General features: G+C 46.1%; 1 protein-coding gene across 1 annotated transcript in view; it reads left to right on the top strand.

Annotated features, from left to right (window-relative positions):
* The first annotated feature begins 5,750 nt into the window (after positions 1-5,750).
* The window catches only part of LOC109438858 (rho guanine nucleotide exchange factor 4), a 105,362-nt gene continuing 97,812 nt past the window's right edge, over positions 5,751-13,300 (top strand). The window contains exon 1 of the mRNA XM_019719011.3: positions 5,751-6,345. Coding sequence (XP_019574570.3) covers positions 5,895-6,345 — 451 coding nt within the window. The 5' untranslated portion in view covers positions 5,751-5,894. The remainder of the gene's footprint in view (positions 6,346-13,300) is intronic.

A 13,300-nucleotide genomic window follows, 5' to 3' on the forward strand; every position in this document is an offset into this window, starting at 1 on the left:
AGAGCGGGCCCTTCTCGGCACAATGCCCTGGCTTGGTTCCCACACGAGGAGTCAAACCCAGCAGTGTCCAGACTTGGTTCCTACACTGGAGGTCGAACCCGGGCCTCTTGGAGGAAAACCAGGAATCCTAGCCGCACCGGCTTGGTTCCCACACCTGGGGTTGAACCCGGGCTTCCTGGAGGAAAACCAAGAATCCTGGCCACTATGTTGCCAGAGGGTGGGACCTCCTCGATATAGTGTCCAGGTTCTTAACATCTCAAGCAAAGAATTGACCGAGATATAGAGGTAAAGTAGTGAAAGAGCAGTTTATTAGAAGAAAAAGTACACTCCAAAGAGATAGGAGTGGGCCAAGCAGAAGGCAGTGGCTCAAGGGCGCCAACTAATGAGGCCTTGTTAGTTTTCATTTTCTCTTTCTAGGATGGGCTGCTCCTCTCCAGGCATGGGACCACTTGATTGACACCTGTGATTGACAAGGGGCTATTACCTCATCTTTTTAAACTGTGCGTGTTCGTTGCCAGAATTCAGTCTGTTATAACGATATTAATGAACTTCCGGGCATATGCATGATATTATAATGATGACATAATGAGGCCCAGGTGAAATGAAGGTCGTTGTGGCCTTTACTGTACAGGTGTGAGTGACTGGTTTAATCTAGTTGGATATTTTGGACCCATTTGTTTCCTCATAGGGGTAGATAATTATAATGAAAAGAGGACGTTTTGGGCAGCAAGGGGAGGTCTTTTGGGCAGTCACATTCTGTGGGTTGTGTTGGACGTGCTGGAATGCAAAGACCCAATGCCTGTCTCTAACTGCCTGCCTTGTTTTCCCCTTAAGAGATATGCTCCCCATAAAATCTCTATGGGAAGTTAAGGTACAGGTGGTCTTTTCTCCTCTATCTGCTTCCTGCTGGGCAAGGGTGTAGAGCTGTCCCTACCTGTTGGGGATTCACAGAACTCACACCCTATCTGATCTTAGATGAGAGGAAGGGGTCTCAAGATCTGCCTGAAAAACTGTGTTGGTTTCTTTGATTGGGATTAGTAATCTTGTTGGTGTATCATCTGTATCCCCAAGGCCCCTGAATGAGGAAAAATAGGTTTTAACTAATAAATTTAAAAACGTTGGCTTAAAGAGCAGAGCTCAAAGCTATTGATGCGGGGTGGCTATGTGATGGAAAATCCGTTAGCTCTATGGAGCCTGTGGCCATTCAACCGGTCATTCAGGCGGCATTAATTGTCCAGGAGCTGGGCCCAGAATGGGTTGGAAAGAACATTAGGCTTCAATGATTACAATTACTAAGTATAAATCATTACAATTTCAGGATAATTATCTAAAGCAGGGGGTAAAACCATTTCTTATGATTATAAAATAATTAAGCAGGGGTGTAGGAACTAAGAAACTGGGGCAAAGGAAACTTAAGAAAAAGGAAACTTAAAATCCCTATAGGAAAGAAAATTTAAAGTTTTCCCGGGGGTGGTGGTGGGCTATTCGCTTGGCCTGTATTACATATGCCTGCCTCTGAGGGGTCTGAAGAAAAGGCATTTCAAGGGTATGTTAACCTAGATGGACAGAGCTTGCTTAAGGTGATCAACATTTTATAGGCCTGGGGCGTGATGACCCACAGTGACCTCTACAGTTAGGAATTTATGATCGGATCACACTGTAAGGTTACTTTTGGTCACTGAACTGTACATAACCCCTTTTTCATCCATACTCATTATATCCCCAATAGCTAGCATTATGCTTTGCATAAAGTAGGCTCGATGATACTGATGATATTCCAGTCAGAACTGTCTGGAGAATCCTCAAAATAGGGAGGAAGATAATTAACAGTTACTTAGTGGTTCAAAGTGTGGGTGGTATGCAGTGGAACCAATTCCACCACCTCCTAGGTGGAATTCTTCTGAGTTTGTTATTTTCAACTGAAAAAATGTACCTATCAGTTAAAGTTGTTGTGGAAGTTAATACATGCAAAGTACTTAACACCTAATATATGCTTAACAAATAGCAGCTAATGTTTCAGACACTGCTAGGCACTGTTGCATATCATTTCATTTAGTCCTCACAATAATCCTGCAAAAAGTTGTTAGTATTGTTACTTGGTAGGTGAGGAGAGAAAGACTCAAGAAGATTAAGTAATTTGCCTAAGATCACCAGTAATAAGAGACAAAACCAGAATTTGAACCTATATCTCTCTGGGTTTATGCTTTCCATTCAACACTACTGTAGAAACTGAATTATAAGGTTAGTTAGGAGAGTTACAGAAGCCAATTTCCAGACTTACACAAGTTTCAATCCCATTCAGTGTCTATTTCTACATGTAGCAGCTTCTATTCTCATATCATTGAACTAGCCTCAAGAAACTTACCCTTCTGTGTTGACATTTCTAATAAGACAATGTCTCACTGTTAATTCATAGATAGATATAATTATTTATAATTATAAACCTACCACGTGATGGTAAGAGAATCAAAATCTCCTCTTTAATAGTATCAGAAATGGAGCCTGTCCGTTTTATGGGAAAAGAATCTGCCTGTGGTGTGTGTGTGTGTGTAGGGGGAAAAGGGGACTAAGTCTCATGGCACTGACTGTTGTCCTCCAAGATTCCCTGAACCTTGGGTAAGCATTACTTTCAGCTGCCATTGTTATGGGAGTCTCGGTTCTTCTTGCCCAGGCAGTGAAGAATCAAAGGTCAGCAAGTTGATAAACATGCAAGGAGGGTTTATTAGTGTCTCAGGGAAGAGAATGGGCCTAAACTGAGGTAGGAGAGAAGGGGAGAGAGAGAAAAAAATCTAGGCCCCCGTATTAGTGACATGTTCTCAGAGAAAAGAATGGGCTTAGCTGAGGTGAGAGAGAAATCTCCTGAGATGACTGGAGATCTGTTGACTCAGATCCTCATCTTGCTCCAGACCACCTCCGGTCATCTGTTGTTGTAGAAAGTGATATGTGGCTGGAGGCAGTTAATCAAAGCTAGTTAGGAGTTTTTCTGTAGGCACTATGGACCCCCTCCCACCCCTCCTCCTCTTACATTTTCTAACTTCTACCTAACACAATCATCACCACTGTCTTAAGAAATATGGATCCCTTTTTTATACCAGAACTCAAATAAGGACACTACTCTTCCCTGCACTACAGCTGAGACCAGGATACCTGGTTCAGATAAGACTTTACCAAAGATTTGAAAGAGAAATGGCCTCAGAAAAGCATGGCTGACACAGTGGCTTACAAGCTAGATCCACCCAGGCTGCTGCCATTGGGAGGCATCACTTTGGCATTTTCCACTTGGGATCACATATCACCTTCTCAAAGTCTTGAACCCAACGAGCAAGAATGCTCCCTTCCTGCCTAGCTGGTCTCCTGCTCAGTTCCAAGCCTCCACTTGTTCCTCCACAGGTACTCAATGAGCACCTAACCTACGGCAGGCACTCTGCACACCCTAGGGACACAGTGGTAGGTAAAGAGCAGCTGCCTTCACAGTATGCACGATCTACAGGGGACAGACAACAGATAAACAACAAGCCCCTGACAGATGGCAATAAATACTGAGAAGGAATAATGAAGTCTCTCTGAGAAGGTAACATTTACTGAGCTCTGAGGGTTGAGAAGGAGCCAGTAAATTGAAAAGCAAAGAGAACATTCCAGGTAAAAGGAACAGTAAGTGCAAAGGCCCTGAGGCAAGAAGGCGAGACAGCAAGAAGGCCACAGTGGCTGCAGTGCAGAGAGCAAGGGACAGGGAGGATGGCAGGAGGTGGAGAAATAGGTTAAACTAGAACACACAAGGTCTTTCAGGTCTTGCTAATTGTGAAGAGAAGCTTCTGAAGGGTTTGGAGAAGGAGCATGTCATGGTATGACTTATATTTTAGAGCTCCCTCTGGCTGCTCTGTGGAACAGGTTAAGAGGCTAAAGCTGTCTTCCTAACAGTATGGTAGTGGTAGCAGTGAAGTAAAAGAGAGAAATGGACACCTTTGATGCTTATTTTGGAGGTAGAACCCACAGACTTGCTGATGGATTGGGAGGGGTGTCTCTTGACCTGTGTCTCATGCTGGTAATGGCCATCTCCTTCCTGAGCACTTCTTCCCATCCACAAGGGCTTAGCTCACAGGCCTCAACAGGACAACCTTCCGAGACCACAGACAGTGACTCCCCCTTGCAGAAGACCCACTCAGGAACAAAGGGAAGAGCTGTTCTTCCCAAGTACAGGAAATAATGGAGGCATGGCTGGGGAGTGTGCATGCCAGGTATGGAGTGGTTAGGAAAGGTGCACGGATTCCTCAGATAAGTATACTCAAGTAGGGACCTTCAAGGTGCAGATTTGGCTGAGTCACCCCCCAATGTCCATCAACTGAACATTCAACAACACTGATATTACCTTATGCTTGTACAGAGCTTAGTACTTTACATAAACATTTGCCTGCTATTGTCCCAGCCCTGAGTGGTTAGGACAGGTATTAATACTCATCTGACAGAGGAAATAACAGAGGACCCACAAGGAGCAGAGACAATATATATAGTACTTGTGAAGATACAGGTTCCCTTATGTTAAAGAGGTACCGTGTTTACCCGAAAATAAGACCGGGTCTTATATTAATTTTTGCTCCAAAACACGCATTAGGGCTTATGTTCAGGGGATGTCATCCTGAAAAATCATGCTAGGGCTTACTTTCCAGTTAGGTCTTATTTTCGGGGAAACACGGTGGGAGGACATATGGCTTAGGGAAGGAGATGGGCTATAGGAAATGTACCCCAAATGGAAGGAGAGGAGAGAATGACCACTTTTCCAGCATCCACCCCATACCAACTGGCATCATCTTCACCATCCTTAATACTTCTGCCACTTGACACTACAACCAACTCCCTAGGGCTTGGAGGAGTGATGATGGGGGTCAGCAGCCCTGATCAGCCCTTCTCAGTCCATATTAGCATTTCCCCTCACACATCTCACCTCAAAGGTGAGATCAAGTCTTCCCGTTTTTCACCTCCCAGATTTTGTATTTCATATGACTAAGTACTTCTTGGTTTTCGAGCTTGTTTGGAGGAGTAGAGGTACCTCATCCTCTAGGCACACTCCAAGAACCCACAGAACTGCTAACCAGTGTCTGGGAGGGTCAGAGGAAACAGCAACTCCCTTCTCTATTTCCTTACTCGCAAACCCCTGGAATCCCTGCCTCTAAGTCAGGTACCTTATGGCTCCCATTTTCGTTTGTGCCCGTCAGTGGACTTTTCCAGACACTTTCTAAAATCGTTTGGTGTGAATCGTGACTCTCCTTTAACGGCCTCTTATTCACTACAGAGCACCCGGCCGGCGTACCCTGGGCAGGGCACGCTCCTGCCGGCTGGTTGTCCCAGGGCGGCGGATACCCAGTGTTTGCCGCGCGTCCCCGGACCCAGTGTGCCGAGCTGCCTACTTGGGTCACCACCCTGGGCTGAGCGAGGCCTCCCGCCTGCCTTCCCGCCTCAGTGGGCTTGGGCGCGCCGCGGGCGTCTGAGCCGGATTCCTTCCGGAATCAAAGCCAGCGCCCTCCGGCTCTACTCACCACCGTGGCCTCGGGATGTCTGGGCGTCCCCTCTGAAGATGACCCCGCTCTAATCCACGCGTGCGAATGCTAGCCGCCCGGTGCCGCCCCACCCCGACCAAGGGCGCTCCGGACCCCGCGCAGTGACCGCCTCCGCCGCTCCTTGTCGGCGTACGCGCGTGCGTGAGCGCGTGCCGACCGGGCCCGCGCTACCCGCTCTCGGGTGCCCCCGCCGCTCAGCGCGCGTCGCAAGCGCCGGGAGCTGCCGGCCTGCCGATGCGCCGCGCCCTGCTGGGTGGGTACCTGGCCTCACCCCAGAGCCGCGTGCGACCGGAGTCCGAGCCGGCGGTGGCTGGCCGGAAGCCTCCTTAGCGGAGCCCCGTGATGTCAGCTGGCCCGGAGCCGCGGCCGCGCGGCGGCGAGGATGGGACCGAGGACACCGCGCCGCCGCCCGTTCGCTCGTCGCCCTCCGACGGCGGTGCAGGTGCCGGCCCCGGCCCGGGCTCCGGTTCGCTCGCCCCGTCGTCCGGCAGCCCCGCGGCCGCCGTGTCCCCCGCGCCCTGGCCCGCGCCGCTGCCCGCGGCCCAGCCTCCCGCGAGTCTGTGGCTGGAGCTCGGACCCGCCTGCATGAGGACGCAGCAATGCCCCAGCGAGTCGAGTGGGCAGACGAGCGGCGACCTCGGCACTAGCAGCAGCAGCGGCGGCGGCAGCAGCGTGGGGTTGTCCCCGGGCTCCGACTCGGACAGCAGCGGCGTAGTGTGCGCCGGCCACGGCGGCATGCGGGGCGCCCTGTCGCGCTCCTGGAGCCTGGAGAGCCTGCGCTCGGCCACCGCCGGTAAGGGCGCCGCGCCGCCCTCCGCGCCGCCCTCACCCCTTCCACTCCTACGTCTGTCCTTTCGAGCTCATTCTGTCCTTTCCCTGTGAGAGTGTCTTTCCTCCTTTTCTCACTCACTTTTTCTATTTCTCGTTTCCATCTTCTGGTTGCTTTGCCCTTCTGATTCCTTTTCTTTTCCTGTTTTCTTCTGATTTCCCATCACCACCTCCCATCATTCCCCCTCCCGTCCCTTCTTTCGTTGACTTCAGCCAGTGGGCTACTTGTTCCAGCCGGGACCCTGACGCCTCATCCTGCAACCCCCACCCAGAGTAGCAGGTCGCTTGGTCAACTAGGAAAACTAGGTGTTTAAGGTGAGGATAGAATTTGGTCCCTGGATGCACTATTTATTTCCCTTCCCCAAACTGTTCCTGACCAGTGGCACACGTCTGGCTTAATGAGCTGCAGCTCTATAACCTCTATAAAACAGAGGAGACAGGAGAGGGCTCGCTGGCCTAGGGTGGACGGGATGCAATGTGTCTGAGGCTCCTGGTCCAGAGGAGGGTGGTTGTTCTGGCCCTCTGAAACAAGCATCACAGTTTCCCTGAGATGGGATTGCTCTTTGTCCCCTGGGACCATGCACTCTCCTTAGTGCTCCCCTTTCTACTCTGAGAACTGAGTTCTGGGTACAGACTGAGAGAAAGACTTTGATCCTAAATATTAATTATGCAAGAAAGCCCAGAGTGGTTTTATGAATGATGACTCTTGATTAGTTTCTAAACTGAATTCTTGATATGTTACTTCTTGCAAACATTCAAGTTATTTTTGAGGTCTGTGGTGTAAGCTGTAGAGAAAGACAGGCAATGCTGGAAATCAGGGAGATAATGCACCCATTATGCTTATGAGTGGGGTGGAGGGTGCGACCTGTGAAAGCCTCAGAGCCCTACCTAGGCAATGGAGGGGATGCTCTGCAAGTGCCTGAGTCAGAGCAGTGATGCCAGAGGGTTGGAGAGGGCCATTCAGGCAGCAGGTTTGCTGCCTTGACCCCAAGGTGGAGCACAGGCCACATTGGCCTCTGTTGGGAAGAGTAGAGTGAAAGATCTGCTCTGGGTTGTGAGAATGGTAGATACAGGGTTTGAACTCTGTCTAAAGTCAGTAGGTTTGGGAAAGGAAAGTGAAGGGATGACCAGACCTCTGCATTGAGCATTCCATGACTCTCATCTACCCGGTCCCAAAACAAACACATGAAACTCAGAAAAGGTGAATGATTAAACTGTTGTGTCTCCTCCAATTAAAAGTTTTTCAGAATTCTGCAGCTCTGACTCATCCCATCCCAATTCCCTTGAAAACTCTCCCTCCTCTCTGCGGTGCATAAATAGAACCCAATTTGAGAAAACCAAACTAGATAATACTGTAAGTGGCACTTAAGCAAACTGGCAAAGGACCCCTTCTTTCTCTTTACCCAAGTGGCTTTCCTTTGTCTTCCAGAGTTGAAAGGCTTACCTGCTCTACTTAGCAATAGCAAGCCCCTTCCAAAGGGCTTGTACACCTGTGGACCCCCTTGCCATTTCTTCCTTCTGCCCAAGGCAGGGGTAAGGCAGATGGAGATGGTGATACCTGGGTGTTAGACAACTCTGAGATTCAGGGACACCTTAGACCAGGCCAGGGGTCTTGAGGCAGCCTGGATGAATTTCAGAGATAGCTGTATGTGCATGAAGGTCTTGGGTAGGGGAGGGTATGGGGGCAAGGTAGAAGTTAAGGCCTAGGAGTCTGCTCCTTGAGGGGCTCAGCTGCTCCCACAATGGCAGCAATAGTTTAAAGCATCATGATGTTGGAAGAGTTGATGTGAGACCCAGAAGCAAATGCCATGCCCCTCACTGGACAACTGACGATGGGTTCCAGCTATTGCTGGGCATGTGGGCAGCATACTGTCTGTGCTCAGGGCAGGCAGGTCTGTCTCCAACCACAGAGACACTGGGGAAAGAATTTGAAATAACCTCTTTATGCTCTTCCCCCACTCACTCGCATCCCACAACCCTCTACTTCCTGCCTTGTTTTGGAAGGCCCTACATCAGTAGTGTTCAATACTAATATGTGAAAGGGTACTGCCACAAGCAGCTGTTTGAGTCCATGAAGCCATGTCTCAACTGGATTCCTGGAAAGAATTAAGCCCTGATGTACTAAGACACCATTATATGCAATGAATGGACTCTCTTTTCTTCTACAATGGTAGTAGCTATTTGCCATCCTTGGGAAGAATTGAAGAAATAAGCACTCAGATAATTATCTTTGGATTTGTGGTTCAGATGAGGAAATCTGATTGGAAAGGCTGCCATGGAGGAGGACTTCATGGGCGAGGAAAGGGAAATTACATTTGTTGAGCATCTTCTGTATGCCCAGCAGGATGTTCCCTATTGTTATCTCATTAACCATATAAAATTCCAGTGAGGGATGCATTGTCATCCTACAATCCAGATATGGAAGCAGGTTCAGAGAGATGCAGTAACTTACCTAAGTTTGCCATGTCTGACCCAAAGCTTCAGGCCTGGATTGATGTGATTTGATGGGGGTCCTCATGTTACCTGGAAATGGTGTTGTACCTTGGTTCTTGTCTTCTTGAAGGAAAGACTTAAATCAAGAGACAGTTTGTGCAGCATGAACAGGAGGAGTTAATTAGTAAAAGAAAGTACACTTTCAGACATGGAGCAGGCTGACCCAAGGGAGGGAAGCAGCCTGGCCTTACTTTGCATGAAGGCTTTTATTTCTATCGGTAGAATGGCCTCCCTCCTCCCTTTTCTTATCTTTCTCCCCTTGAGGTGCCTAGTTTTCCCTTCTCTGGCATTTAGCAATGCATTTCTTTGATTTAGGGGCATGAGTAAACATATCCCTTTGATTTAGGGGCACATGTAAACATCCCCTTGGTTTGGGGGGACGAGTAAACACACCTTTTAGGGGTATGTGTAAACCTGGAATTCTGTTGGGCTAGTAAGGTGTCCATGATCCTGACAAACAGGATGTGTCCCCCCTCCCTTCTCTGACTTTTAACAGCACATCTCTTTGATTTAGGAGTATGTGTAAGCCTGCAGCCCTGCCGGGCAGCTGCCAGGGGTTTTAACCCAAGTAGGAGCTGCAGCAAGGGGCTTTCTAATGGGGCTAAATTTCTGCTTCTGCTCATTTCTATCTCTCTACCTATGCTTTCACTTTCCTAGGTTTGGAGTGGAGGCTATGCCAGGCCCAGCAAGGAAAGGTAGTGTGCTGGGGGGTTCTCACACTGAGGTAATGTCTTGGCTACTTGCATGCTCGCTGTTGTGTTTAATGAACAGTCACTGCTTTTTTCTGGTTCCCAGCTACCCCATTTGCAAAATGAGGACATTCAAATCAAACATCTGACCTCTTTCTAATCAACTCTAAAATTCCATGATTTTACTCAGAGCTACTGATTAGGGGTGGGTAGCCCTCAGTGAGTTGGCATGTCTTGCATATTGTATTTCTGTTTGAGTGGTCTGTGGCTCTAAGACAAAGCACATATGTGTTTAATTGAACTATTTATCTCTTCAGAAAGAAAGAATTACCAGTAAAAGATCCTTAGCAAAACTTAATTATTGTTGTCATGATTCTTTGATAGAGTATATTGCTAAACTTTTCTAAAGTTGTCAGCAAGAACCAGAAAGGCTGGTACAGGAGGCTGTAATTGCATCTTACCCTCAGGGCAGAGCATTAGCCAGGCAGCCTAGCAGAGGACCGCAGACTCTCCTTGTTTCCAAAAGACTTCATGATTTCAAATGTCAATCTTGGCATTTTCTATTGAAATATTACTTATCCTGGTATGGGGAAGGCTTTTATAAAAGACAGATTCTGAAAATAAAATGTAGTTGACAGGGTGAACTTTCCATGGCCTTTTTTCTGTCCCCCTGTTCTTTTTCCCCGAAATTCCTGTAGCCTCCATAGCCCTCAGCTATGCTATCACACTGCTGTTACTTGGCTAAGGCTTTTTAAATTTCTATTCTGGATGTGTTTTCTGACAACTTTAATTCCCAATTCAGGCTTCTGGGGTTGACAGTTTTTACTTACCTGTGCTTTTGCATGGTTAGCGTCATGATTTCTTCTTGGGAGAAAACGCATGCTACATTCACGTCCCTCTGCAAGCCCCAGAGACACTTTTCTTTTTTTTCTCTCTCTTGTTTTTTTTTTACTCAGCTAGGAATCACTTATGCGAATGCTATGCCACTCTTGCAATCAGAGACTTATTTAATACATCATGTTTCAGGCTCAGCACTAGGCTTTAGAAATGGTAGACAAGTCATACAAGGTTATTGACCTTAAAGAAATCACAGCACAGAGACAGGAAGTGACTATTCTCTAGGACTCACAGAGCTCAGAAAAGCTGTTACACTTGTGGTTCCTGTTTATTACAATGAAAGGATTCAAATTAAAATCAACCAAAACAAAAAGCATGGGGAGAGTCCAGGGAAAACAGGCACGAGCTTCGAGGCATCCACTCCCTTGGAATCCCATGGACCATGCTTAATTCTTCCACCAACAGTGTGACAGTATGTAGGAAGTACTGCTAACCAGCGACATTCACCCAAGCCTTTAGGTCCAGGGCTTTTATTGAAGGTCAGTTACTTAGGCATGAGAGTCCACAAGACTGACCTTAGTTACTTAGTCTCCAGCCCCTCCAGAGGTCACACTAATGCAGTGTAACTCAAGGCCCCACCATAAATCACATTGTGAGCATGAACTACCTGCCCTGGCCCAAGGCCCCAGGTAGACAGAGACACTCTTCTGGGGCAGCAAACTCCCAGGAGCCAGAGGAGGACCAGTCCTTTCTTTAGAATGTGCAAGGCTTGAGCATCCACGGGCCTTTACTGCACGGAAGAGAGGCATTAGACCCAACCTGTTGCGGGGCAGGGACAGGGAGGAAGTGATTCAGAGGAACCCTTCTGGAAGAGGTACCGCCTGAGGCTTACTGCCTGCAAGTTATCTGTGCTGAGGAATAGAAAGAGCTTTCAGAACAGACGGTTAATATAAAGAAATGCAGAAAAATGTATGAAGGAATGGAGCTTGTATTTACTGAGCACCTGGGCCAGGTACTGTGTCACATGCTTTGAATATGAGGAATTGCAAATAGTGTGGAATGAGAAGCTTCACAAGAGACGAGGCTGGGCACAGGAAGATCAGGCTGTGGCTAAGAAACGTGGACTAACAATACTAGGAGCTGTGAAAAGGTTTTAAGCAGGAGTTTGATATAGTCAAATTGCTTGCATACGTTCTTTCCTGCTTTCTTTATATTTATTTTAAAAGTTATGCACAGTAAGAGTTACTCTCTTTGGTGTATAGTTCTGAAAGTTTTGACAGATTTATACAGTCATGTAACCACTACCATAATTGAAATATAGAAGAGTTTCATCACTCCAGAAAATTAATGCTGTCCCTTTGTAGTCAACCCCATCCTGTTCCACCAGTCCCTGACTCATCTATTCTCCATCCCTATGGATTTGCCTATTCCAGAATGTCATATAAATTGAATCATATCATAGTGCCTTTTGTGTCTGGCTTTTCTCACTTACCATAATGCGTTTGGGGTTCATCTGTTTTTGCACGTATCAGTAGTTGTTTTTCCTTTTAATTGCTGAATAGTATTCCATTGAATGGATATACCAGTTTGTTTATTAGTTCACGAACTAAAGGATATTTGGGTATTTCCCAGTTTTTGTCTATTACAAATAAAGTTTCTATGAACATTGTGAGTCCTTGTATGGATATAAGTTTTCATTTCTCTTGGGTAAATACCTAAGAGTGAACTGTTGGGTCATTTGGTATGTGTATGTTTAACTTTCTAAGAAACTACTAAACTCTTTTTCAAAGTAGCTATATCATTTTGCATCCTCACCATCAAAGTATGACAGTTTCCATTGTTCTGTATACTTGTTGGCACTTAGTATTGCCAGTTTGTTTAACTCATTATATTAGTTGTGTAATGTTTCATTTGGTTTTAATTGTACATTTCCCTAATGACTACTGTTGAACATTTTTCATATTCTTATTTGCCATATGTATGTATGTGAAGTACCCGACTTTTGCCCAGTTTTTGTTGGGTTGTTTTCTTATTATTGGGTTTTGAGATTTCTTTATATATTCTGAATATAAGTAGTTTGTCAGATGTATGATTTGCAATTTTTTTTTTAGTCTGTGGCTTGTATTTTAATTCTCTAATAGTGTCTTTTGCAGAGTAAAGAGTTTCTAATTTCAGTGGAATCCAATTTATAATTTTTCTTTTATGGATTACACTTTTAGTATTGTATCCAGGAACTCTTTACTGAACCTGAGGACACAAAGAGTTTCTCCTGTGTTTTCTTCTAGAAAGTCTTACAGTTTTACATTTTATACTTAGATCTTTGATCCATTTTGAGTTAATTTTTATATGATTTCAGATGAGGTCAAGGTTCAGTATTTTTTGCATATGCATATCCAATTGTTGCAGCACTATTTGTTAAAAAGACCATCCTTTCTCCATTGACTTGCCTGTGTACCTTTGTCAAAAATCAACTTCCTATATTTGTGTGGCTCTATTTCTGTACGTTCTGTTCTGTTCCACTGGTCTAAGGGTCTGTCCTTTTGCCCACACCACGATGTCTTGGTTGTAGTAGCTTTATAGTATGTCTTGGAATCAAATATGTGAACCCTCTAATTTTGTTCTTTTTCAATATTGTTTTAGTTGTTCTGTTTGTTTGCCTTTTCACATACATTTTAGAATCATTTGTCAATATCTACAAAATACCCTCCTGCAATTTTGTTATGCATTGTGCTGAATCTGTAGATCAACTTGGGGAGAATTGAAGTCATGACAGTATGGAATCTTTTAATTTATGAACGTTGTACATCAGAGGCTAAGAAGCCAAGCCAAGAACTCCCCACTAGATCTGACCTGCAGTACCTATAGATTTGGGCTAATCCCTGCCTTCTAAAAGCTTCCAAA

This window comes from Rhinolophus sinicus, chromosome 1, assembly GCF_057876585.1.
Source record: "Rhinolophus sinicus isolate RSI-liver-muscle chromosome 1, RSI-T2T, whole genome shotgun sequence".
Taxonomy (NCBI): Eukaryota; Metazoa; Chordata; class Mammalia; order Chiroptera; family Rhinolophidae; genus Rhinolophus; species Rhinolophus sinicus.